Source organism: Dermacentor albipictus, chromosome 6 (assembly GCF_038994185.2).
Source record: "Dermacentor albipictus isolate Rhodes 1998 colony chromosome 6, USDA_Dalb.pri_finalv2, whole genome shotgun sequence".
Classification (NCBI taxonomy): domain Eukaryota; kingdom Metazoa; phylum Arthropoda; class Arachnida; order Ixodida; family Ixodidae; genus Dermacentor; species Dermacentor albipictus.
In genome coordinates, this window is record NC_091826.1 from 44,270,834 (window position 1) to 44,298,413 (window position 27,580).

Consider the following 27,580-nt stretch of genomic DNA (forward strand, 5'->3'; position numbering starts at 1 on the left):
AACAGGAACATAGATGCGGTCTAACCTTGAGTGGCTGTCTCCTTGAAAATGCGTATATTGCACATGACTGTAAGAACCAAGAACACTCCCAACATCCTCTAGATCAACATCACACAAAATTTCATGCAGACTAGTGCGGCACTTTTATCGTGGCTAAGTTGCTTTTTCGATCGATCTATCGGCCGGCATACACAATTGAAGTCGCCAAACATTAGAACGTGTCTTTCACACCGCAAGAAAGACCTCAGATAAACGAAAAATTGTTCACGTTCTCGAGCATTATTAGGGGCGTATACACAAACCGCCCGCCACAGCAATCCAGAAAAAGAAAAATCACAAATAAGCAAACGCCCCCCTTCACATGAAGTAACTTGTTGCTCTATTATCCCAATGCTATTTCTAATAAACAAAAGGCAGCCCCCAGAAGTACCACTCGCGTGGCAAACGCATACATTGTACTTATTTCTGAAAATTTTAACCAAACGAGCCGTTTTTTCTTCAGATTCAATTTTTGTTTCTTGTACAGCCATCAAATCAATGTCTTTTTCTAGTAACATGCGACTTATCTGACACTGTCTTCGCCTCTGCGACAACCCTCTGACGTTTAATGTCGCCAAACGAAGCGGACTGGTGAGGTTAATAGCGTCTGCCATTGTTTTAGTTAGATTTAGGGTACGCCCCTACACAATTTTTCTTAGGAAACATACGGACTCTGGTATGCAGTGATGCTCGTTGAACATGGCCCTCCCTTTCGAGCCGACGACTGCCAACCCACGTAGTCGCAGGCCCGTTCCCGATCAAAGATCGGGTTTTGGAAGTTCTTCCCGGGACACAACCTATGGCACTAGCATAGGGCGATGAGATCAGATTGCTGCTGTATAAGATTGCTGTTCTGATTTCTGAGTGATGCATTTTTGTTTTATGCGAAGCATATTACGAGGGCTCAACCCAGCTCCTCAGGCGCGGCGGTGTCGCCTTGAAACCACGTGACACCGTGACGTCACGACAGAGGAGAAGTGGCTTTGGCTCAACTCTTGCAAGACGGGCTGGGTGGGAATCGAACCAGGGTCTCCGGAGTGTGGGACGGAGACGCTACCACTGAGCCACGAGTACGATGCTTCAAAGCGGTACAAAAACGCCTCTAGTGAATGCGGTGTTTCCTTAGAAACGAGCTGTTTCTAAGGCGTGCGTCTCTTGCTCAGGCGCACATTTCGTTGCCGCGCCGAACGCTGCTTTGCTCGACGCTCACCGCGTCCAATGCGGGGCGCGTAGTCGCTGCCCTGTAGCCCATTGTCTTACACCCCTTGGAGGGTCGACGGGAACGCTGTCGCGTTCCACTCTTGAAGGCGAAGCAGTAATGCATGAGTTGTTTCTTCGTCTAGCCGAACCAAATATAGCCAAGCAACAGCAGTTCACCAGGCTAAACAGTGGTTCAACAACTAAAATAAAGGCTAGTATGCTTCGCATCCTGGGCTTAACCTTACCTAAGCCACAGCCATTTTTTTTTCAAGCAGATTATTATAAATCACATTGTGTATAGAGTTCGCACAGTACACAACAGTTTTATTCTACACGTTGTAAAATTCGCTTCTGCGCTCTTTAGAAACTTGAAACCACCGTAATTTTCGACGACAGAACGATTACCACTCATTTTAGCTCTTAAAAGTTGTCCGTGAATGCGTCGTGAGCTCAAAAAGTGAATTACACCACAGCTTCACTGCGTACGTGTCTTAAGCACCACCGTTATGCTGCCGCCGTACCACGCAGGAAAGCTAGCTTTACAGTTTCAAAAGAGTTCCGTGACACGATTTTTAAGGCCTGCACTGCAGCACGTTTTAAAGCACATGGGATCGCTTAATATTTTGCAAGCTTTCTACTGAGCTAGACATCCAACGATATTAAAAACAAGATATGCTCACCTTCCCTTGAAACAGAATCGGTCAGCCTATTGCACATATCGGGCGGAGGACTTACTAGTGAATACTTTTACTATGCTTTTACAGATCATCTTCCTTTCTCTACGGCACACAGCAGTAAATCCTAATGTGTCTACGACATTAGGCTGTCTGTAATCAACTAAAGAAAGCTAGATTATCCTATGAATCCTTTTAAACAATTTTTCCAGTCTCTTAAGGAGGCTAGGAAAGGGAAATTTATGCCGTTGATCTAGCATTGCAGCGGCCACCTATGCTCGTTGTTTACATTTCTTGCACCGCTCATCCTCTTCTAGTTTCACTATTCAAACGCAAAGCATTCGCAAATATGTTTTCTTTTGTATATTTGTGAATTTATTTGTTTACCGCCAATATAAGAGCTTTGTGCCTGCCGAAATGGCAAGACAAGCGCTGAACAGATCGCAGAAGCAGACGACAGCGAACAGGTTATAGCTAGCGCCACTCCGCTCGTACGTTCTTTTCCTAGCGGCGAAAGGGGCGAACTAGACCAGGCGTGCTGGAGGAGGGAGATCTGTGCAGGTCTGGAGTTCAGTAGGTCGTGAGTATCAACGTTTATAGATACTTTTTTAGTTCCGTATCTCTCCGCCTCGCCCATAGAGAAAAAGCGGCCTGTCGCGATTCTCGCCACCGTGGCGCTGCGGTTACGGGTTGCGCTAGGAGAGTGAGCGTCGTCTGCTAGCAGGCAGCGTTCCGCTGCGGCATCTCAGGTTCTCACCAATTCTGGCCGTCTACTGCAGAAGAAATAACTGTTCTCGGGAAGTTGCTCGGCATTTTTTTGCGGCTATTCCAGTTCGCGATTTATTTGAAACGGGCCGTATTGTGCAAGGAGTAATGTGTACGCCCAAGTATTTTGAGCGGTGGCGGAAATATCAAGAATAACAGCGTTTTAAATGAACGTTCGCGCATCAGTGGCTGTCAAGCGTGCACACGAATTCGCTACCCATGCCAATCGCGCGAATCTATTGCAGCACGTATGATATTTCCTCACAGCCGTGCGGAACAACTCTTTTCTTTATGATACGCGCAGAGATCCACGTAGCTGAATTTATGCGCCTCAAGAGCTGGCTGCCCGTTTCAGCGAATGCGCAACTCGCAGCCATCGAGTGCTAACTTGTATTCTTCCGTCCGAAATTCTCCACGCTCATTCTACTTTAAAGAAATATTCGACATTGGCTTGCTCAATACATGTGTATCGCGATGCACACGCAGTACACAGTGATTGTATGAGCATGATCCATGCAGTTACTGTTTTCAAAATGGGAAAAAGAGGAACTTTATTAACAATGGTTTTGCTGCCTGCTGCAGACTTCTGTGCGAATGGCGACCTTCTGTACTTCAGGTAGGTCTTGCACAAGCTCGTCAAGGGATGTTGTGAACGTGTCCTTCAGCTTCTCGCTGAGCCGCTTCACTTCCCGCTTTTTGCGCTCCCGTGCTGCAGTGGCGCGAATCAATCGCTTCCTCAGCACACAAGCTGCGACAGGGACCTTCCTCCTTGCTGGCCTAGATATCTTCTTCTTCAGGCTCTTAATCAAAGTGACGCACATATTGCAGACACCTTTGTCTGCGTCCGTCAAAACTGAGCAGTCCTTGTGGAACAATGTGCTTCCAACTTTCACCCCTGCTCTGCTGGTGGCAACATCACTGCAAGAGCAGCCTAGGCAAAATTGTTTGTTGTGTACAATCTGCAGCAGGGCTTCTAGATCTTGCAGTGAACGAATCTCTACATCAAAAGACGACTGTCGGAGCAGCCTCCCGTTTGCGTGGACAACATAGGTGATATCGTCCCGTACAACGACGCTCTTCATGATTGTGTACGCCCCCGCTTTCATTCCGGCCCCGTAAAAAACAATCTGCCGACGCTGCCCTGGTTCTTCTTCGAGTACTGCTGTTGTCCAGTTGGCTGGGAGCCGAACTGTCGCACTATTCTCGACAATCTGAGCAAAATCGGTGCACTGAAGGGGAACAGGCGCCTCTTGGTTAGTCAGCTGCTCTCGTCGCTCCGTGGGCAAGTGTGCTTTGTTTGTGGTCACATCGTGCGTAGATGCTGCAGCTCTCTTTTTCGGAGACCGCCGCCGAGTCTGCTTTCTCGACAAGTAACTGGGAAGGTTGGGAAAGTTAACGGGGACTGCACCTCCCTTCAATGCCCAGTACGCCCGGTCGATCTCGACGACTTCACCGTTGATAATATGCTTAAACGTCTTCGAAATGTCCGCTTCGTCAAAATGAAGGTCACAAACCTTGCACGTTTTGCTCAGCTCTTTGTCCGCGTGGGGAATAGCTCTTTTCCATTTGCTGAGAAGTTCCGGATCCGATGGCGGTGCAAAAAAGTGACGCTTCTGAGTGTTGCTTTTGTACCCGCTCGTACAGCCGGGTGCGTAGCAGGCCGGCATTGCGCTAAGCCCAGCACATGAGAGAAAACACAGCGTATCGACAGAGTTACGAAATGCTCCCGTCCGCGGCCGCACTGTTCGATAGCCCCACAAACCGAGCGCACTGCAAGGTAAAGGTTCTCGCACAGGGGTGAAGACAAACGCAGGCTAAAAGAATCGTGCACAGAAAACACGCAACTGTGCCGCGACTTTTAGTTCAGCCGACCGGCACACGCCGTCAATGCTGCCGCCGGCACCGCGCAACCCGCGACCGCAGCGCCCTCTCAGCGCCTAGGAAGAAATCACGCCCGCCTGGGAAGGCGCAGTTCCGGAACTAAAAAAGTATCTATAAACGTTGGTGAGTATAATATTTAGATAGACGTACAGACGTTCCTGATGACTTTATGGTACGTAACTCTCACCCTTTGGCTTGCCCCTACTGCCACACAACGATAATCGTTATCTGCCTTGATGCGTTTCCTTTCTTTAACGCTGCGAGCCCGGTACTTTCCAGTAACGAACGGTACGCGCGTTATCAGCATAGAACAGTTTACACCCTTTGGAGTGCCCCTTCTGATAACGCGCGTGCGGTTCGTTACTGGAAAGTCCCGGGCTCGCAGCGTTAAAGAAAGGAAACGCATCAAGGCAGATGACGATTATCGTTGTGTGGCAGAAGGGGCAAGCCAAAGGGTGTAACTTTGCCTAAGAGTGATATATATAGTGTGAATGCATACAGCTGGTACATGTAGTGGACCTGTACAAGAGAGGTAAAAAAAACACAGATGAAGTACAAAGGATTAAAAAGAATCTGCAACTTGCACTAGCTCTGAGATGAACGTGTCACTGTGACAACCTGAGATAATGCTCAATGTCCTACCTAGGTTAAACAATGAAAAAATAAGAAAAAAAACACCATGAACTACCACGCCCAAATTTTCGGATCCCCTATTGCGAACTGTGCTTTTGTACGTCTCCGTCTTTTGTCGTTTCCCTACTTTTCTTCCTCCAATTGCATGCCTCTTACTAATGCCTATTGCGGACATGTTTGCTTTACCACTGCTCCCGCTGAAACCAAGGGCTTCAATTAAGGAGGCCCTTGGTGCCTATAAATCGATCGCTGGGTGGACGTCTTCACATTTTAATAAAACATGCTCCGTCGTTTCCCTAGCTTTACCGCAGCAAGCACATGATTCTTTTTCCTTCTTACACTCTTAAAACGGTTGCACCCTTTGGGGTGTATATTTGTCCCACAACAATAATCGTCATCCGCCTTGCTTGCGTTTCCTTTCTTGAAAACTCGGCGCTCGCTACTTTCCTGTCGAGAAGCTGCGTCACACTGATAACGCGCATGCCGTTCGTGACGGGGAAGTACCGGGCTCGCAGCGTTAAAGAAAGGAAACGCGGGCCAGACAGATGGCGATTATTGTTGTGGGACAAGATACGCCCCAAAGGGTGTAAATTTTTCTAAGAGTGTATATCTCGCTTTATAGGTGCGTGTTCTAAGGCATCCTGATCTCGCTTTGAAAAGTAATTATATAGCTTCCCTTTGGGTTACCATAAATGGTTTCTTTCCTGATTTCGTTTTTTCCTCTTAAGTAGTTACTCATGGCAGGTTTCTTTTTCCATTGCCACCACCCATGAGATTATTTCAGCCTCTCTGACTTTCCGCTTGACCTTCTTTGTTGCTGTGTTGCCCACCCAACAGGTACGTCGCATACTTGCTGGTAAGCTTCTTTCCTGTACATATGCACGATGGATGGTGGATGGAAGGTAGGAGCGTCCCCTTTGAAACGGGGCGATGGCAGTTGCCACCATGCTGAGATTTTTATTTTGCCTTTTATTTTTATCTGTGTTGTGTGTTATTGAATTTCTCGATTTTCTTTAAATACGTCTTCCTACCCTTTTAACCTTATGTCACCTCTCTGCTTTTGAGCCACCAATCCTCCAATCGCCTTATGCTAATTTCCACCGCACATTTATTTACATGACTATCATTATCTTTGAACCCTGGGGCCTCAGGAAGGGTGACTGTGGCCGCATCGACATCGGGCTTGATACCATCACATTTTAGTATGAGGTGTTCCATTGTTTCTACATAATTACCACACACACTACATGTGTCTTCTTCTTCGTTAAATTTCTTTTTATAGCTCCGTGTTCTAAGACATCCTGACCTAGCTTCAAAGAGAAGGGCACTGCCTCTTGAGTTATCATAAAACGCTTCCTTCCTGATCTGCTCTTTCCAGTATCGATATAGTTCTACACTATGCTTCTTTTCCATCATAGAGTTTCTCACTATATATAGTGAGAAACTCTATGTTTTCCATTGAATTTATCCAATTTTTACCTTCCGCATTTTTAACCTGTCGTTTAATGCTCTGTCCTTTTTCGTCCTCGTGTCTGGCATACTTACTGGTTAGCTTCCTAGTTCTTTTCCGCCATTGTGAGTCAACGCTCTTTCTGTATAGGTATTTAAACACCTTAGCTGCCCACCTGTTATCATCCAATTTCCTCAGACGTTTTTCGTATAGGATTTTACTCTGAGCTTCCCGTGCTTCGAATGATGCCCAGCCCATATCTCCCTGTACTGCTTCGTTTGTGGTTTTCCCGTGGGCACCTAGTGCTAACCTTCCCACAGCTCTCTGATTTACTTCTGGTCTCGACTGAACCTCTGCTCTTAAACACAGGACCACATTCCCGAAAGTAAGCCCCGGCACCATTACTCCCTTCCAAATGCCTCTCAGTACCTCATACCTGTTGTAACCCCAAAATGCCTTATGTTTCATTATCCCGGCATCTCTTCGCCCTTTTGCTATTAGAGACTGTTCGTGCTTTTCCGTGTACATCTGCCCTTTCCATATCCATATCCATACGCCGGTCTTTATAGCGCCATCTGTCGCTGCAACCTGGAGTCATTGCTGGCAAGAGAAAAAACAACGGTGCAACACAGGGCCTCCGGGATTGGAAGTTATGGTTGTCGCAGAGGTCATGCATGTACGTCGGGAGCTCGCCGATTGCTTGCTGTGGTTTTTCCTGCCGCGTTCGCACATCCTTTATGCGCACGGCAAGCGCTGGGTTTGCAAATGTACTTTGTGCGTGTGTGTGTGTGTGTGCGCGCGCGCGCGTGCATTGAGGTTCCTGCATAACGATCACAACTCCGAGCTGCTTTATATCGGGCACATCGAGTGCATTGGCTGTATTCTTGCCCTTCGGCGCCTTTTTACGGAGAGAAATGTCTAAACGTTAGCGGCGGCATTCGTCACAGATCAGTATTTTCTTTTTTTTTTTTCTTCAGTGAAACCTGGCGACCGCCTTTCTGGCTGATAAAAATGAAAGGAATCCCGTGCAACCGACCCGGTACAGTGTAGGTGCTCCTTCCGGGCTTTTCATCCTCGTGTATTTCGACATACTAAAATCACATGCGTGCTCACCGAACAGAACGAGCAGACGAGTGTTTGTTTGTCTTCTGCAACCAAAACGCTGAGCCATTGGCTGAGCAGACGATCAGGAACACTGAATGATCTGTGGTCGGAAACGTGCAAGCATACACGGCGTTATTGATGTATCTTAACAGTTCGTATTATTTATTTTTTTGCAAATTATAAGAACTTCAGTTGTATTTTGAGCGTGTTTTAGTTTATAAATTCAGAAAGTTTTGCACAACATGTTTAGATTTCGCGCGCTAGGCACGCCGGTCGATCGTAGCGTCTGCTAGTGGCGTTATCGCAGAAGCGTCCCCAGTTCTCCCATTGTTTTTTCGCTCACACGACACACTGCCCCATTCCATACACCATACAGTAACGAACGGCATGCGCGTTATCAGCATGAGATAGCATTCCCGAGAGGAAAGTAGCGGGCGCGGCGTTTTCAAGAAAGGAAACGCAAGCAAGGCAGATGACGATTATCGTTGTGTGGCGGCGAGAATTAGGAATGGCGCCCTCTCGCGAGTGACGTCACGGCCAGGACGCCGCTCGCTCCGGCTCGCTCGGCTGCCGCGCGCGCTCGTTCCCTTCGTGTATGCTTGGGGTATGGGTGCACCTCGAGCCGTACGTATTGAAGAATACGTCGGCTTCTTTCAGCTGCCATACCTTCACCACAGTTTCTTCTTCAAAAGCGTGTGAGTCGAGAAACTTTGCGGCTTGGATATCGCAAGCTAAGTAGCGTTAAAGGGGTCTACTAGGTTTTGCAATGCATATATGCGCCGTGTCTATCGGTAAATTTTGACTAAAAAAAGAATATCTGCAAATTCAACGCGCGAAGTTGTGTATGATGCTTCGCTAAACATTTAACATTCCTTTAGTATTTAGCTATGAGAGGCATTGCATTTTACGTGGAAGAAAAATTTGGTAATTGGCGTCAACATGTTATCCGATGTTAGAAAGACACTACCCAGCGAAGCTGTCATCATGATTCCTATTACTCTGGTGTGTTGTTCTATTCAAATATGGCCATTCATTAATGCGTAAAAAAATAGTTAGGCGCGCATTTCTTATGAAAACGTTTGCTGCCACTTTCATCCTCCTCTAAAACAGGCCTCCAAAAAACGAATTGCTCATGGCCGCTAATACGTACGGCGCGTCATGTAAAGTATTTACATAGTTAATTCACAAACACCATAGTAGCAATCACCTGAGAGAAAAGTTTCGTTGTTAAGATCGAGAGCCACTCAATTGAAAGTGATGAAATGTTTCATAGTGGCCCTCAGTAGCCTTTATCGACAATATGGCACACCCCTGATCACGTAACGATAGCAATCGACTGTCCGTATGGCGAGGCACGCTATGTTCGCGAAACCCACCAGTTCACTACAACTTCGAATGAAAACCATAAAGCATTTTTTTACAGCGCCAACTGGAATGGCTAAAGTATTCTCGAGCTACTACACCGCAGCTTAGATTGCCTACAAAAGGAAAATTCAAGCACCTTCTGTCTCACCATGTCTCGATCCAGCGTTATATAATTATACAAACGGATAACTACTTGCTTCGTCGGTACATAAAAAAAAAGAACCTTGCAGGCTAAATTAAGTTTGCTCCAATCCAATCGCAAACATTCATAAAGAAAGCACCACAAGCCTTGCATATACTTTCACTTGATTTCTGACCCTCCACCGGGGGAATTTCGATATCTTCAATATGTCCCATACTACTAGTCATTGACGCTTCGACTTCTTTCTGGCTGCAGCTATGCGGTCCAGCAGGCATACTTCACTAAAAAAAATTGGGCCGAGCAGCCTGTGTCAGTTCGCCAAACAGATTCGTCATGTATATTCCTCAAGCAACAAGCACCAGTAAATTGCTCAAGTGAGTTTGATTTGATTTGATTTATTAATTTCCATTTACACACACGCATGTACAGAGGAGTGGTAAATGGAGGTGGATGAGGGAAAAAAGCCGCACAGACGCGGCTTGAGGTAACCTCACCCCCTTAGGTACAATATGGTACAAATATGGCTACATGGGGTAACACATCAAGCGCCATATAAATTACATTTATATGTTGGCCATGAAACATTGCAGTTATACAATATATGAAAGAACAGTGAAATATTTCCACAATAACAATGCAAAACACACTGCGGCATTGAAATAAATAAATGATATACACTTGGTAACATAGACAAAAAAAGAGGAACATAACATACATTATTAATCATTAACAAACGCACTCTAAAGAGGTGAGTTGAACGTGTAGCACGGAAAAGGGAATATATATTGGTACATTCCTATTTGTACTCTGTAAATAGCTGTAAGCCTTCATTAACTTTACTTCAAATTTCCGCCGCTTAAAAAAAATAAACACGTGAAGAACCGCCTAATGTTGACAAGCAGTTAAAGAAGCAAGTGAGGCGTGTAGAATCTAAGCTCCAGTATTAGTTAAGTCCCCGTGCTACTGCCGAGCGTTTCTGTGAGGAAATGCAAAAATTCGATATTATACCATGAACTACTCGTCGTGAGCAAACCTATTTTAGCGGAATGAAATCAACGTAACTGCTGTAGAAGTCATATATAGCCAGCTTTGTGACATACTTGTTGCACCGCGGCAGGTATGGTATCATAACTGGATTCCTATAGGCTATGCTTTTGCGATTGTCTATCCGCGTATGAAAAACCCGCAATGGGCTGGTCTGCGTCGCTTCGGCTGGCACTGTAGCGTTGCCTTCGAGAGCTGCATTGTTGCCTAAGAAATTAGCTCTTTGAATAAATGTTCGTGAAAGAAGACGTCGTAAAAATATATTTGAGACGACCACCATAAGTATACAAGCAGAGAGAACGAGGGCGAACAAACGAAAACACCGCAGAAAGCGCCCGGACAACGCCCGAACTGTAGCAGACGACAGGCGCGAGTGCGTGCCCTGACGTCACGCGAGCGGCGCTCGCAGCGCCGCTAGCGTTTGTTCTCGGGGCTAATAACCTTGCATAAGAGTGTAAAGTGTTTGTTTTATAGTGTAGTCAACACAAAAACAAATGACGTCATCGTTGCTAAGGGGGCGTTGCATGCGACAAGGCAAGACGTCAGACCACGTGGTTTCTAGCGCCAGCACGCATGGCAGGACTGCATAGGCGGCGTGTTTGCACGGAACAAGCGACGCTTTCATTTCCATGTCATTTCCATGGAGGCAAACATCAGCAAGGAGCAAGTTAAGTAAGCTTTCACCCTGCCTCTGCATGGACCAACGTACGCCGACTTGCAGTTTTGGTGGAAAAGGCTCCTCGACACACTGACTCATTCGACGCCCCTTGTTTACGTTAGCCACCCAAGATACACTTATCGCATGCTTCGTTTCCGGGGCCAAGAGCTTCACAGCGAACTGATATGGTCGACCGGCAGTCATCCTTGGAAGGAGGGATTGACAGAAGCTTGAAGACGGTCCGAACAATGGAGGCGCCCGGCGATTGCCAAGGCGTAACGCACACCGCCGCCGAAACCGTCAGCGGTAAGCCGTCTCGAAGAGTCGCCCATTACATCGACGACCGCATCCGTCATATCCGCGGCGTCCTCGCCCGTAGCGGCATCAACTTCGACCGGGCCTGCACCTTCGATGCCAATGGCGACTGTTGGCTGTCCGCAAAGTTGACTCCGTGGAACAAGCTAATCGCACCGCTGGGCCTAGAGCTCAGCGAGTTGGAACCGTCGAAGCTCTACCTTCGCTCCATCAACGTCGATGGTCGGATCCAGCCTGAGGTGAAAGCGGTGCACGAGAGCGCGTACATCTTTACGTGGCTGCCCAAGCAGCACGCGTGCGTGCAAGCCATACACCTGAACGAGAACGTCCTCTACCAAAAGCCGGCGTACGCGCTCAAGCTCGCGCTCGGCGAGAGCGCCCGCTTGCGTCACCTCAGGCTGAAAGGCGGCTACTCGACACCTTTCAGCGAGCGCGACCTGTCCGAGGGCTTGAAGCCGTTGGCGGGCCTCGAGAGCTTCGAATTCCTCAAGCTGGACGTCGCTTCCCACAAGCTTGCCAGGGACATCGCGGCCCTTCTGCGCAGAAACGCGGACCACCTTGCCAAGGTAGCGTTCGAGCGCAACGCACTCTCGCAGCGAAGCACTGCCACCCTTCTCGCGGCGCTCGCCAAGTGCGAGGCTCTCGCCAAACTTTCGTTCGACCACAACCACCTGAACAAGGCCAACATCGCAGCGATGGCCTCAGTAATCCGCTCCTGCAAACAGCTGAAGGAGCTGTCCCTTCGCTACAGCTTTGGGGGGGAAGGACACATCGGCCCCATCGCGGAGGCGCTGCAGTTCAACGTGTCGCTCGTGGAACTGAAGTTGCACGCGTGTGAGGCGCCTTTGGCACCGCTCTTCAAAGCCCTGGAGACGAACGCGACGATAAGGCTATTAGACCTGGACTCTTCCACGTTGTCCTCCACCTCTACGGCGTGCCTTGCCGAAGCTCTGCGTCACAATAAGGGACTACGGTCGGTCGCGCTGCAGCACTGCAGTGTGGTTGACTCTGGCGCCGTAGTGCTTGCCAGCGTAATGGCGCAAAATGTTACGCTCGAAACACTGGACCTGTCTTACAATTACGTTGGCTTTCGAGGCATCACGGCTTTCTGCCAGGCTCTGGGGAAGAATGACGTTCTAAGAAGAGTCTCCTTCGGATCCTTCGAAGCTTCAGATCAGCAAAGGTACGTGAACAGGGGTGCCTGAGCTACGACTGCAGTCAGGCGTCGCAGATAGACTGGTGGAGTCACATTGAGATGACTGGATCTCTTGCACGTCGTTTAGCAGAGTCTGCAGGTTGACACAGTGTCACGACTCAGAGTCGATGCGTTAGCTCCTCCTGAGTAGTGGCATAAGGGAAATGGAGTCTGGTGCCTGGCTTTCGCCAATTGCCTTCGTGAACGAGACAAAGGCCTGATGAATTCAAGCAAAGGCAGTAATTTAATGAGATTTCTAAGCAACAAAACAAACTCGTGTTATTAAGTAGTGTATGTGAATATGTTAGACAGAAAAAGTATGAAAGTGACAATTCCAAGGGACGGGTGTAACAATGTTGAACAATTACGATGTGCAATCGCAACATAAACAATGAACATCAATTCAAACTACATTTCTAAATAATTGGGAAAGCATATATTTAATCCACGGAATCAAAAGTGGCATGCATCAAACTGGGCATGCCGACAGTCCGTCCCAACAGATGCGGCCCGTAAGTGACCCTCGAAGTCGGCGCCTCGGCGGCAGCGGCTGGCGGTGTTCCATGCCGAGGCACGATGTCGGCAGCTTATTTGCTCGGTAGTTGCTTTGCGTTCATCATCCCCAGAGCAGACTGCTGGAGTGTCGGATCGGCTCGTTTTCATAAAACTCTCGAGGTGTCTCTGTTCCCCTCCTGGCGTCCAGACATGGATCACACACGCACACTGGATCTCACCGTAGTTCAGACTCCACTGGCGGTAAACTTCACCGGCAGTCAATTTGATCGCACGCAAAACAATAGCTGTGGACAAAGACGGCTGCATGTAGGCCGGGCGTGCTTCCACCGTGGTTCAGATTCTGCTAGTGGTCACCTTCACTGGCAAGCAGTATAATAGCACACAAAACACACCTTCACGGGGCCCGGTTGTGTAGCCACCATGGTTTCTACTTTACCAGCGGTCGCCTTCTGCGTCGAACAATTTAATCATACACACACAACAGCAGTCACGAATGCGCACAGCTCACGTGCTCTGGATGTACCCAAGATCGCGTTCCCTTATAAGCCATTTACTTATGTTTCTTTGCATTCTTCATAGTGAAAGCAACTCGCAGGCACTCTCGCATCACCTTCCTGGAGTATGATCCTAAAGTTACCGAAGTTAAGCCTTTGAGCCTAAATATCAGGCGTGTTGGCCTAGTTTGACGTTACATTATCTCCATATGGGTAAGGTTATGCAGCAGCTATACTTTTCCATTATTCATTCCCAGCTTACGTATTGCGTTCTAGTCCCGGGCACCTGTAACAACACAGATGCAAACAGGCTGTGGTATTCCCTACAAAAATGCACATTGGGTCTAATAGAGCAGCATAGCCTAACACGTCACTTTTTCATGTGTATAATGCGATTCTGTGTTTTTTTTTTTGGATTGTTATAAACAACTAGTTGGACTGGTATTTTAGAATATAAGACAAGGTTTCCAACACCTGACTTTATATGAATGTTGCAGCACTTGTCAGCCCAATAAGTTGCACAAGCTTTGCATCACGGTCGATAAACAATCAAATTGCTGCTCTATGTAATTAGAATCCTGATGGAATATGCAAAACGAGACCACTAACATATTCCAATTTAAGAAATCTTTCCAGTTGACGAAAAAGTAATGTGTTTCTCGTGTAAATAGAAGATGTACTGGGTTTGGTGTAGTGTTTCATTACATGTGCAAAATTTAGTGCAAATTCATCTGCCCAAATTTCTTTTTTCGTTATATTTTGCCGATTGCTTGCGTTTATGTAAATTTGTTGTGCTGTTCTACTTTCATACATGTATGACTAACACACACATTGTGCTGCTCCATGAGCGTGACATAGATTTGTTTTGTTAATGGGTGTTTAATCTTTTCGATCAAGTGTCCCATCTCTATACGTAGCATATGTTAGTTTGTGTCCTGCGTTGCTGTACCCCTCTGAAGTGCGGTAGGAGGTTTAGGTCCAGTCGGAAGACAGATAGCCTCCTTTTCTCTCCATGGCAGTCGCTCAGATTCTGCAAACAAAAGTGAAAAAAAAAATCTAGTGAAGCTTTTGCAAACAGTAACACATCATAAAGTGCTACTCTTGAATAACTTTGTGTGAACATGCCAGTGGCTTAGAAGGGGTGGCTCTTTATCCTTTAATGACGACACATAACCCCAAAAATGCTTACGTTTGTTTTGTCTAAATGTGTTGAACACCTCAAGAATAACCATAATCAACTGAAAGAAAAGAAGATTTTGCAGAAAACTTTGGCAATAGGAGGGAAACACTAGGCAGGAAACTAGAAGTGGGTCTCATCCCAAGCCGTCTATGGCTTCGCCTTGAATTTGTACAGACAGCTCTCGTTATGTTAACTATATGTGTACATTTCATTTGCTTTACATCACGTTTGTGACACTGCTGTAGCCGGAGACTTTGTATCAATCTCTCCTGCATGCACGTTCAAAAGAAAGCAAGATGTGTGCCAAACTTCTTTGTCTTCACCCTCTGTGCCTGCTCTAAACCTGCTCAAATGATGCTGCCTTTCATTCAGTGTTGGTCGAAGACATTTAGACAGAAAGATTGTACTCTATACCAGCAAGAAAAAAATTTCTTAATTTTAAGCAAAGCTTTCTTTACCTCTTCCTTCGATTTTCCCACTGCTGCTGCTGCTGTGGCTGCTTTGCACACTGCATCGAGGGTGGTTCAAAGCATGTATATATATATATACATGGAAGGAGCACGACAGAGAGGAAAGGAGACGCGAGAAACTCGTTTGGACCTTTGCACCGCATCGAATGTGCACAATGCCCTCTGGAGCTCTGTTGGCGTCTCCACATTAACCTCATGACAGCTGTAATTGTCCCTGACCCCCCAGCAAAACCACTGCAGAAATTGCAGCGCTTACCTTTCTACCAATCTGCAAGTCCAGGGGGGCGCTAGATAGAATGGTATAGAAGAGGGGGAGAGGAGGCAGAAATAAGGTAGAACCGGTGGAGTCGTGAAATGAGTGAGTAACAATCTTGCCACTTTTCGCTTGCAGTTCCCAAATGAAGGGGGGGGGGTGGGGAATAGGGAAAAGGTGACATGAGAAGGCAGGGAAGCACAACTATAGACATGACAGCGGTTGCGGGGAAATTAGATAGACTTAAGTTCAAGGTTCGTTACCTTTGTGCTGTTTCTGAAAATTAAACACCATGCAATTATGTCAAGCTCCATATTAACAGCTAATTAAAGTGCATTGCAGGGTCTAGGCATCAATACGGAAGTGGCTGCACAACAAATCAACACTTCTGTGCACGCCGCAGTAGCTTTTTGGCTATGGTATTGCCCAAGGTTGTGGATTTGATCCCGACCACGGCACCCGCATTTCGATGGGGGTGAAATAAAAAATGCTCGTGCACTTAGATTTACGGACACGTTAAATATCACCACAGTGTCAATATTAACCCAGATTGCCCCACTGCAATGTGCCTCATACTCCGATTGTGGTTTTGGCATGTACATCCCCATAATCCAATTCAAGTTTAATACTTCTGCCACAATGTGATGTGCCATATCAGGCAATGACAATGCTCAACCCTTTGAGTTTATGAAACACAGCACACAATAACACCTCAAGCAAACACCTCTCCCTATGTTCTGTGGACTACACAGACAGCAGTGGTGCACGCAAGGTAACGTTTAGCATCAACTCACCACTCTCGTGTTGGACCAGACGTTGAAGAAATTAAACATTCACCATCAACATCACTACTAACCATAGTTAGTCAAAACAAACAGCACAGAAAGCTTCGCTTACATCGATTCCCACAGTGCATGGGATCGGCATGATTTTCGGTTATGTTGCCTGTAGGCAGCATGCATCAGTACTATGTTAATGCCTGTCTCATTTAACAGCAAAACATTCCGTGCTTGTGTGTGTGTGTAGCTACATTCATAGCAGCTTTATTGTGCATTACAGGAGGGAGTTGGCTCATCTGCTGAACCAGTGCCAGTGCTATGGCCGCATCGCACTGCCATGGATTGACGTTGACCTGACACCCCTGACGATGGCATTGACACTGGATTCTCAGTCTCCCTCGGAACTCGACCTTGATGAAACTAACGAGCTCTCCTCCTCACTTTTTTGCGCACTTTTTGACGCTCTTGCCACCAACACTGTGGTCAGGGTCTTAAAGGTAGAGGCACGGCACTACGAACCCCTCAAGGCAGAAGCACTGCGCAAAGTGTTGATCTCCACTGAGTCTATCAAGAGCCTGGAGTTGCAGATGGGCATCAATTCGTTCGAAGGGTCCCTCCTTGTCGATGTATCCAAAGCCCTACAGGTCAACACAACTGTGACTGAGCTGACCATATACACGCGGGAAGTGGGCCTTCGCTCTTCTAAGGAATTTGCCAAAATGCTGTCACACAACAGAACGTTGACGACGATAGTGCTTCACTGTCAGTACCTCGAAACAAAGCGGCTGGAGATGCTGTCTCGGGGAATGATAGAAAACAGGGTTGTCACATCATTCACGTTCAACCACCCCTTGCGGAGAAATCATTCCACATTCCGTCTTCACGAGGCTCTCAGGCGAAACATCACCTTGCTCAATATGGCCGTCAAGTTTGTGATGCAGACCAATCTGACAAAGCACTGTGCCCAAGCATTTGAGATGTTGCGCGGAACTTCTTCGTTGGTGTCGCAGGTCTCCAAGGTATGTGCGAAGCCCGAAAAAGATGCCGTGGCAGACATTGATGCAGCAGACAAATACATACGTTCGCATTATCTCTATGTGACTGGAGTCGTCAGGTTTTCTGTGAAGTGCTACCCCAGCACACATACGCAGGTGGATGCATTGAATGATTACTGCTGGCTAGCAATTGCAGAGTTCCTCAAGGTTTCTGATGTGCTTGATGAATGACGATCTGTTGGTGCTATTCATCGTCCTTGGTCTGTTTATGCTACTTTGTATTTATGTGCGCTATTACTTGCTTATGTAAATGTTGCCCAGCGATGGTGAACGTGCTCACTGGAAGAACCTTGTGCAACCGACTTTTCATTACATTGTATAGAGTTCCAGTTCCTCGAGTGTTCTTGTGTTTGAGGAACAAGAATATTGTGATACTATTATATAAGTCTCGTTAAACAATGTTGAAAAAGTTTCAATACTTTTTTTAGCCTGTTACCTTTTATTAAGTTGAAAACGTACCTGGAAATTACTTGTGACAAAACTTGTTGCTGTAATTTATTGTTCAGAACAGGCAATTTATCATTGTATTCCCCTGCCTGCACTTGTCTGTGCGATTACGTTTGGCTATAAAAAAGTTTTTCCACGTGTTGGCAGTGGTGAGATTCTATTGTTGCTTAATGTCAAGCATTTGGTTCGATTCAGTGTTGCCATAACCCCGTTAAACTGAGGATCTGATACAAAATATATTCTTGCATACCAGCTTAGCTGCACCTCAGGGAGGGCCCTCAGGTCTACACTAATCGCGAGTCCTCTAGAAGGATGCATCTTGGAGCTTAACTGGCTTAACCGTCATTTTGGGACGATAAACATCAGTTAGAAGTACTCGGGGCAACCCGGTCAAGACCAAGTAGTGGCTTCATTCACTTGGTGTATTGTTGGAATGTACTTCTGAAATGTACTATCGCGCTTCACGAGTTGCTATGCGGGTATACATTCGTCAGTTCTTTCAATAAAAATGGATGAGTGCCATTCTTTAAACAGGTTACTACCAGTCATTGGATTTGTGTTCAACAATACTTCCTGGTGCTGCTATTTGGACACTGAATGGCAGCAAGTGGCAGTCCCTTAAATTTTACGAACCTACCCACCCAGCAGCAACGATAACTTTAATTAATGTGTAACGGCCGCTGTTGCTTGAATATGTTATGAATAAGCTTAATAAACGTTTCTTTCAGTGCCCTTTCAATGTTCCTCGAGAGCATAGTTTACAAATTTTTTGCAAGTCAATAGGTGTGACAAATTTCTTGCTATTTCACCCGTTTTTTAGTAATGTCCTTGAGTGCCGCATTTTTTCATTTTCTAAATTGGCAAAACTGATTTTAACACTATCAAGCATTATTCAATGTATGTTCGTGTTACAGGTGATTGAACCATGGTTTGAAAAAAATACCTGTGACACTATGACTTGCACCTAGATTTTGATGTGACTGGACCTGAGAATGTTTATATGTATCGAATACAATCAAAACTGATGTGAATAGCATAATACTTATTCGAGAGCAAAAAATGATTTTTGCCTGCCTGTTCTTTGATGCACCAAGAAATGCTGAGCTTTTCGTGCTGAGGCACTGCAACAGGCAGTTTCGGAAGAAAACAGTGGTCCAACTCAAACTGACATTCTAATTAGGTAGTTTATTTTAACAATACTGGAATAATATCCTAGGCCCATTGACCCATTGTAACCTTGTAATTGAATACGAAAATAAATCTCTTTAGCTGCGTAAGTTTTGCTACGCAGATACGCTTTAGCAGTATTAAAGCATACAATATTAACTGGATCATTGGCCTTTTTAGCCGTCGCAAATCACAAACGCTATGTGCCGATTGCAGTATACTGCGGTTCATCCAGGCGATCTTAGGATTTGTTCTTTTAGTCTTCAAGGGAACAAATCGACCAATTCACAGTTGTACAGCGCACTGAAAAGCGTCAACCAAAGTATCGGCATCATCCTGAAGACCAAGCGCGTGAAAGGAATCGAAGTTGGAAGTTAAAAAAATGTCGTAGATATGTTACTGACGTAATAGTTCTGCGGAAACCCGCAAGGTGAAGAGAAGTAATGAATAAAGGGAAAATCCGACATCCACCCATTCGTAGCAATTGCTACAAAGGAAACCCAAACGGGTTCCTCGAAAGAAAAGCCTCAGAGTTGAAGAAAAATTCGTTCTGGTCCGGGACCTTGTCCTGGTTCATCCTGGTCCGGCTTTCCTTTGTAGCAATTGCTACGAACGGGTGGATGTCTGATTTTCCCTTTATTCATTACTTTTCTCCACCTTGCGGGTTTCCGCAGTACTATTACGTCAAACACTTGCCTTTGGTTCGTGTTGTCGACAAATTCGCCTTTGCCCTGCCATCTGCTAGCCGCCTGGCTAGCTCACATGGTAGAGCGGCTGCCCCGGAATGGCGGTGGTCCCGGGTTCGTGTCCCAGACCAGGACGAATTTTTCTTCAACTCTGAGGCTTTTCTTTCAAGGAACGCGTATGGGTTTCCGTTGTAGCAATTGCTACGAACTGGTGGATGTCCGATTTTCCCTTTATTCAGATATGTTACTGGCACGCATGAAGCCGAGAAACTGTAAAATAAGGTCCAAGTAGATCAATAAGAAGGGAAGGGAAACATTTGCAGCTTTGTGGTGAGAAATGCCATCTACTATATTGCACTTAAAACTGTTTGGGTGAACTGGGAACTGAGAAAAGACCCGCCTTCAACTGTGTTCTGACAAGCATGCTTCGTATGACTCCAAGCAAATCTGGTTGGGTGAAATCAAAATAAATTCGGGGGTTTTACGTGCCAAAACCACAATCTGACCATGAAACATGCCGTATAATGGGAGAGACTGGATTTATTTTGACCATCTAGGAATCTTTGTTGGGCACCCAAAGCGTAGCACACAAGCATTTTTGCATCCCACCCCCATCGGAATGCAACTGGGAAATTATCCCGTAACCTTGTCCTTTGCAGCACAACTCCAAAGCCACTGAGCAACCGTTGCAAGGGAGTCCAACTGAATCCGAGTGCATCCTTCTGCACTTGACTGCTACAGATTCTGTGACTGAGCGAGCCCAGCTGGGTCTCATTTTGTCTCAGCTGCATATTTGTATCTCCTGAGACTTTGAGATGCAACCAGATGATTTTTGTGTGAATAATACCACATAAACACTAGATCATCAATTTCAATAGGAATGCAGAAACTTTTTCTTTACAATGCGTGTTGCGCCTCACAAGTCAAGGTTTTAATTGACCATTCAGCACCAGAACAATGCTGCTCCACACATTTATGTCCACCGGGCTTGCTTCAAGATGACTGGTTAGTACTGTGTTGCACTGTCGGTGGCGCGACTTGTTCCGTACCATCTATCCATCCGTTGATGTGGAAGGTGGAGTTACTAATCTTTTAAAAGATATCTATAAAAGTAACAATGTGCTTATAAAATGAGGGAAAAGAAGGTACGTGAGCCTGTAGAGATACAGTGGGGGCTTAGATAAGGGTTGTCACCTCCACCACCTTTGTTCTTCATGTTATATCTACAAGGATTAGATACCAAATTGGAGAGGAGTGGACTTGGCTTCAACCTTTCTATTTTCAAGCAGGGAGAATGGATTGAACAGACATTACCAGGACTGATGTATGTGGATGACATTGTACTATGGCTGACAACAAGGAAGATTTACAAGGATGGATGGATATCTGCAGTAAAGAGAGAGATGGAGTCATGATTTTTAATGATAATCAAAGTGGCGAGCATAGGGTACAGGAGGTTACACTGGAGGTAGTGGATAAGTAGAAATACCTTGGCGTGTGGATAATCAGTGGGGCTGAGTACCTATTGGAACATGAAAAATAAGTAACAACTAAAGGTACCAGGAATGCAGCAGTGATGAAAAATAGGGCTCTGGAATTACAATAGGTATGAAGTGGTGAGAGAAATATGGAAAGGGGTGCTGGTTCCTAGTCCGACTTTTGGTAATGCAGTCCCGTGCATGAGGTCAGAACTAGGTTCGAGCAAGGTTGGAAATTAAGCAATGAGGGGTAGGTAGACATGGTTTGGGAGCACACAGAAATAAACCAAATCGGGGGTTATAGGGTGACATGGGATGGACATCATTCGAGGGCAGGGAAGCTAGCAGCATGATAGAATTCGAGGAGCAGTTGAGAGAAATGGCGGGAAAGTAATGGGCAAGGAAAGTTTCCAGTTACTTGTACATGGGAATGTTGACACAAAATGGAGGAAACAAACCAGAAAATTGTCAAGCAAATATTTGGACAGCATCAGGGAGGCAAACCAAGAAACATCGGTTAAGAAAAAGGTTAACGAAACAGAGAGGGGTCTATGTTAAACAGGCATGCAGACAAGTCGGCACTGGAAACATACAGAACTTTCAAGCACGAAATTGCCAAAGAAAATATCGATGATAATTCTAGGGTTAAAGGGATAGATACGTAATGCTGTGCTTGTGGAGAGGAAGAGGAAATAGCTGAACATCTGATACTTTTCTGTAAAGTCTTAACCTTGCACTTGCAATTTAAAGCAACAGGGCAGATGTTCTCAAAGCGTTGGGGTTTAGGGTTGGTCAGTGGCATAGTAAAGAGGGGGGAGGGGGGGCCGCTGGGCCATGGGCCCCAGGTACCAACCAGGTGGGGGGGGGGGCATCATATATGTCTAAAGAACCCCCTCTTTTCGCCGGCTTGAATGGGAGTAAATGGTAAAGAATGCTTCTGTGACCAGCAGCCCGAGCTCACGTATCCGATGTACAGGGTGGTCCTTTGTGAAAGAGAACATGCGAGCATGTGGCCTGTGCTCTGCAGAGGCCACTTAGAGCGCCAGCAACAGGCAGCAAGCGCAAGCAAGTTGGTGGCTAGAGTAAGCAGACACACGGCTCATTGGCAAGCGGCTGTGGACTGCCTACCACACCAGGTGGATGCACAAGAGGCGGGGCCTGCAACGCAGTATCTGCTGCTATCAAGCTGCACTGGGTACGCTTGCACATTGAAAACGTGGAAGGACCAACATATGCCCGCTAGTTAACAGGCACTACCAGCGTATTTTCATGCGTAAGCATTCTTTGGCGAGTACTGCAGCAAGATCTGTCCGCCAGCGGCATTGGCCACATGAAAAGTGTAATGCTTTGTATCTGCACAAAAATGTGTAATGTGTGAAGTTACAACATTTAATCGTTATAATAGTGTAAATGTAGATGATTGGTAGCTTTATAAGCAATGAGGAACAATTGAAAAAAAAATTGAGTAGAGGGAATAACCGTAGAGATACGTAGGGTCCATACAAGATGCATGGGGAGACTGTAGTAGAGGTGGGCCAACTTGAAATTTGGGTGTAGGCCAACATAAATTTTGGAGTGGGCCAATTTAACTTTCGGGGTGGGCCAACTTGAAATTTGGGTGTACGCCAACGTAAATTTGGAGTGGGCCAATTTAAATTTCAGGGTGGGCAAGCTTAAAATTTGGGGGTGGGCCAACTTGAAGTTTGAGCGCGGGCCGACTCAAATTTGGTTGTGGGTCAAGTTAAAATTTGGGGTAGGCTTATGCACACTTTGTCAACTGCAGTAGAGTTTCTGCATACTTTTTTGCAGTGCGGAGCCCTGGCTACCCACTCTCCTCATAGCATAAATAAGCCTCACCTGATTCGGAACGGTTTAGGAGCCAAGTGTACTCAAGTGAAACTTTAGCTTAGGTTAAGTAACAATTATTTTGTTATTTATTATTCAGGCTTAATTATTTCTATAATGGCGAGATATGGTTAATTGCTTAATAATTAATCTTAGTTAAAGTTATGATGGAGACATTTATATCTAATTATTAATTAGGAATTATTAGGTTTAACTAATCTCAAGATACCCTTGATTCTTGATTATGCTCCGCTGACTTAACCTTAGTAATGTTTGATTAGTCTAATAATTTACTATAAATGGGTTTTAATTAGCCTCAGTATTCCTTCTTGCCCTCAATTAATTGCCATTACACTTCATTAATTTTATAATATCTAATCTTATCAGCCCTTAATAACCATATTTACACTTATATCCTTCAGTACTCACTATATATAGTCAAAATCATAAATCTCATTAGTCGTACGTAGTCATAAGGCATTCTCATATACACCTTCATAGGACTTCATGTATACCTATGCATGAAGTGCATCGTGTCACATATTACAGACAGAAAAATGGACGGACGGAGTGACGGATGGATGGACAAAGTTCCGAGGGAAGAAACCCTAGAATGCTTGCACATTAATATAGGTATGTCAAGAGTACCTAATAAATACTGGGCTTGCGTTGCCACTTCCATGTTTCCAGTGCGCTAGCGTATGCAACGCGGTTTGCTAGCAGCAGGCGTTGTGCTGCAGGCTCCACTCCTTGAGCAACGGTCATACAAGGAGGGGGTGGAGGGGGGTTCCACTTAATTCTAGCAGGTGCTTGCCTATCGGCCATGCCTGATTATTCTGGCCACCAACAGATGACGCCACAAGCAGACGTGCTTCTCCTTGCTGCCACTTGCTGGCGCTCTAAGCAACCTCCGCAGAGCACAGGCCACGCGCTCGTGTGTTCCCTTTCATAAAGGACCACCCTGTACCAGATATTTAGTGCCGCAGAATTGTCGGCTGCAGCTTTATGAACATGCTACGTAATAATTGAACGAACTTGGGGGCTAAAAAATTTAATTCGCAAAGTAGTTGCTAAACTTCTCGCCTTAGCAGAACATTTCATATGCAGTGCGCTCATGTCCCACCATGGTTTGCGTGTCATCAGTATGCGTACAGTGTTCCATTTATCAATTTCTACTGTTTGTATTAGTTTTGTATCAGTTTTGCAGTGTTCAATAAAAACACTGCCTCCTAGTCATAACTAACCGTATCTTTGTCATTTTGTTGTCGTCACGGTGGCGTCCCACAGGGCAGGGTATTGAGCCCTATTCTCCTTAACTTAGCTATGGTTGGCCTTGCTGAAGTATCACACCTATCACTGTATGCTGATATTTGTCTTTAGTCTTCTGTGGTGACTTGTCATCAAGTATGCGCAAGAATTCAGCGGGCAGCCACCCGAACTTGTTCGTATCTCCGCAAACAAGACCTTATTGTGTCCATTGAAGAATGGGTGTTAATCGCGCATACCCATGACGCCGCACCCTGTTTCTCTCAATGGTCAAGGTATCAGACACCAGAAGTCTCACCGCTTCTTGGGTGTCTACCTGAAGCGGAGACTAATTTTGATTGCACATATAATGAGGTTCCTGGCCAGAAAAACCTGGGTCACGTCGGTACATACGATGCTGCAGTTGTACAGAGCACTACTTCTGGTCTTCTTACGGTGCAGCTTACCGGTTTTGGCAAACGCACATGAAACAAAGATTCGTACCCTCGAAAGTTTGCAAGGCCAGGTGCTACGGACTTGTGTTGGAATACCACAATGCACCTTGACTTATGCAACAATCATGATTGCTAAGACTACTTGGTTCCAACATATATAATGACTGACAAACTTAGAGGACACATTCGACATCTGTGTCGCGTACCCAGTCACCATATTGCTGCTTTGTCAGCACAAAGACCTCAAGCCACATTTTCCAAACTTGTTGCGACACAAGAAGGCTACCTTCCATTGGGCTATACACCAGCGGTAAAACCACTGTTACCCCTGTGATGCCTACGACAGCCACAAGTAGACCTCACGATTACAGGAATTACGAAGAAGGCCCATCATTCAACAGTGGCTACACGTCAGTTCACACTGTCATTACTGGCTGAACGAGGCATATGAACAAAGAACGCACATTTACACCGATGGATGTGTCTCAGCCACCAGCTACACAGGCGCTGTTATCATACCGGCCTTACAAGTCACAATTAGGTTCAAAGTGCCCCATATAACGACCTCTACGGCAACAGATCTTGTCGCTGTTAATTACATCGCACAAGCCAAACCTCGAAGGTGGGTCATCTTTTGTGACTCCAAGGCAGCCCCTCAGAGTCCGCAGTCAGTCAGCCTTATGACTCAAGACCTATCAACAACTGGTGTTTGCGGCCAGAGAGGTTCTCCATCAAGCCCTCATAGACAGACAGGACATCATCTTCCAATGGCTTCCGGGACACTGTGGCATTGTCGGAAATGACTTTGCTGGTGATGCCGCTCGGTCAGTCCATAAAGGAGCCCTGACACTTCCTATACCCTTATCAATGACGGATGGTGCGAAGTATCTTCATTTACTTGCTCATACCAAGACGAAAACTTTGTGGAACAGCCTGATTTTCTCCAACTGCCGTCTCCACCAGCTGGATTGCTGCAGATTTCATCGAACTTCTCCCGCTGTGGTGCAGCCTTACTGTGCCACCTCTGGTTAGGAGTGGATTTATCGAAGCCCACTCATTCCTTGTTGGAATGTCCGACACATCGATTTGTGACTCGTGCAAATGTTAAGAAACGATCAAGCATGTGTTGTGTTTTTGTAATTTCTATGAGATCGAAGCCAATGTTCTTCGGAGGGTGTTAAACTGATTAGATGGCAGACCATTTTCAGAGATTTAATTACTTCAGTCCACTTTACCGGTTTCTGCAGAACTATTACGTCAAGCTCTTGCCTTCGAGTTGTTGACAAATTTGACTTTGTTAGCTCAGATGGTCAAGTGGCTGCCCCGGAAAGACGGTGGTACCGGGTTTGAGTCCCGGACCAGGACGAATTTTTCTTCAACTGCGAGGCTTTTCTTTCGAGGTACCCATATGGTTTTCCTTTGTAGCAATTGCTACGATTCGGTGGATGTCTCATTTTCCCTAATTTTCACTAAGATTTCGGACCATTGCCTCATGCGTCGCAGGCTTACAAAGCGACGCGGCCACTGCTAGAATTGATGTTAAATTGGACACTCTGGCTGTCTTGGAAGCGAAAATTTCTTCATGCCAGAATCAGATTTAACTCATAAGTAACACAATTCAGTCACTTGAGGCGTGAATTGACGATTTGGAGAACCATAGCAGACGATCCAATTTAATCATTTATGGTCTTCCGGAATCTGAAAAAAAGGACACCGAATCACTTGAAAAGGCCGTCAATGGAGGCATTTTTAAGAAAATTCTTGAAAAAATGACATTGATATAGAGCGCATTCACAGGTTGGGCCGACCAAACACTAGAAAGTTAAGGCCAGTGATTCTCAAGTTAACGGACTCGCGTAATAAAGTAAAAATTCTAAAGAAAGGTTATAAACTAAAAAATACTGAATATTCTATTGGCAAAGATTTCTCGCTTAGAGTATGTGAGGTCAGAAGAAGGTTATGGGCAAGTGCGAAAACAAACCATGAGAAGCCTGATAAGGTTTCTTTGGCTTTTGATAAACTGTATATCAATAATGTGGCCTATGTGTGGGAAGAGAACAAGAATGATAAAGTACTTCTGCAAAAAAATGAAAACAACAAACCAAATCGCCCTTTGACGTGCAGTTGCATGCAAATGCAGCACAACACTTAAGCAGTAGAATCCAAAGCAGCACTTCATCACACTTCTACAATGAAACCATTAGTCACGTTACTCGTGCTAAGCCAAAGAGAAAGTACCTGAGACTTTTAAATATTAATGCCCGGAGCATTATTAAGAAAAAAGATAGCCTGGAATTAAAGTTAATTGAACATGACCCACACATTTCAGTCCTTACTGAAACTTGGTTGCCCAGCGACATAGCAGACGACTTAGTCTTTCCTTCTTCTTATAAAGTTTTTTGCAGAGACAGAGAAACGAGGGGTGGGGGCATAGCAATCCTTGTTAAATCTTCAATTGAGGCAGTGGTACTCGACTGCTTCCGCGATCTTGAGTGTTAAGGCTTAAAAATATCTTGCTGGGGTCATAGCTTCATCCTGATAGCATGCTACATGCCACCTGATTGTACTCCTGATTACCTAATTAAATTGCAAGAGTGTATGTACTTCTGTTGCAATAAGAAAGTTTTTTTGCTGGGTGATTTCAATTTCCCCAGAGTCGACTGGGAGCGACTGCAAGGAACTAGCAAATTCAACAAAAATATGAATATTGTCTTTGATATTATGCTCACTCATGACCTGGTTCAAATTGTCAAACAGCCCACTCGCATCCAGGGTTCATCTTGCTCGATATTAGATTTCGCCTCTATAAGCCGGGATTTTACTGAACACACTGTCATAGTTGAAGAAGGTTTATCAGACCACTGTCTTGTATATATGTCAATTCCACTAGTGAAATTTGCTTCTCATAAAACTAGTAGCATACACGATTTTAGAGATTACGACAGAGCTAATGATGCTTCTGTGATTGCACATATGGAAAATTGCCTGATTGATTTTGCTGAAGAGAATCATAATGTATGTTTGCTATGGAAAAAGTTTGCTGAT

The 27,580-nt window shown here is 45.6% G+C and overlaps 1 protein-coding gene across 1 annotated transcript; it reads left to right on the forward strand.

Moving 5' to 3' along the window:
• Window positions 1-10,838: 10,838 nt before the first annotated feature.
• On the forward strand, window positions 10,839-18,197 carry LOC135895751 (NLR family CARD domain-containing protein 3-like). Its single transcript, XM_065423906.1, has 2 exons — window positions 10,839-12,453; window positions 16,438-18,197. The coding sequence occupies exons 1-2, from the start codon at window positions 11,141-11,143 to the stop codon at window positions 17,381-17,383; spliced, it is 2,259 nt and encodes a 752-aa protein (XP_065279978.1). The 5' UTR covers window positions 10,839-11,140; the 3' UTR covers window positions 17,384-18,197.
• Window positions 18,198-27,580: the final 9,383 nt, after the last annotated feature.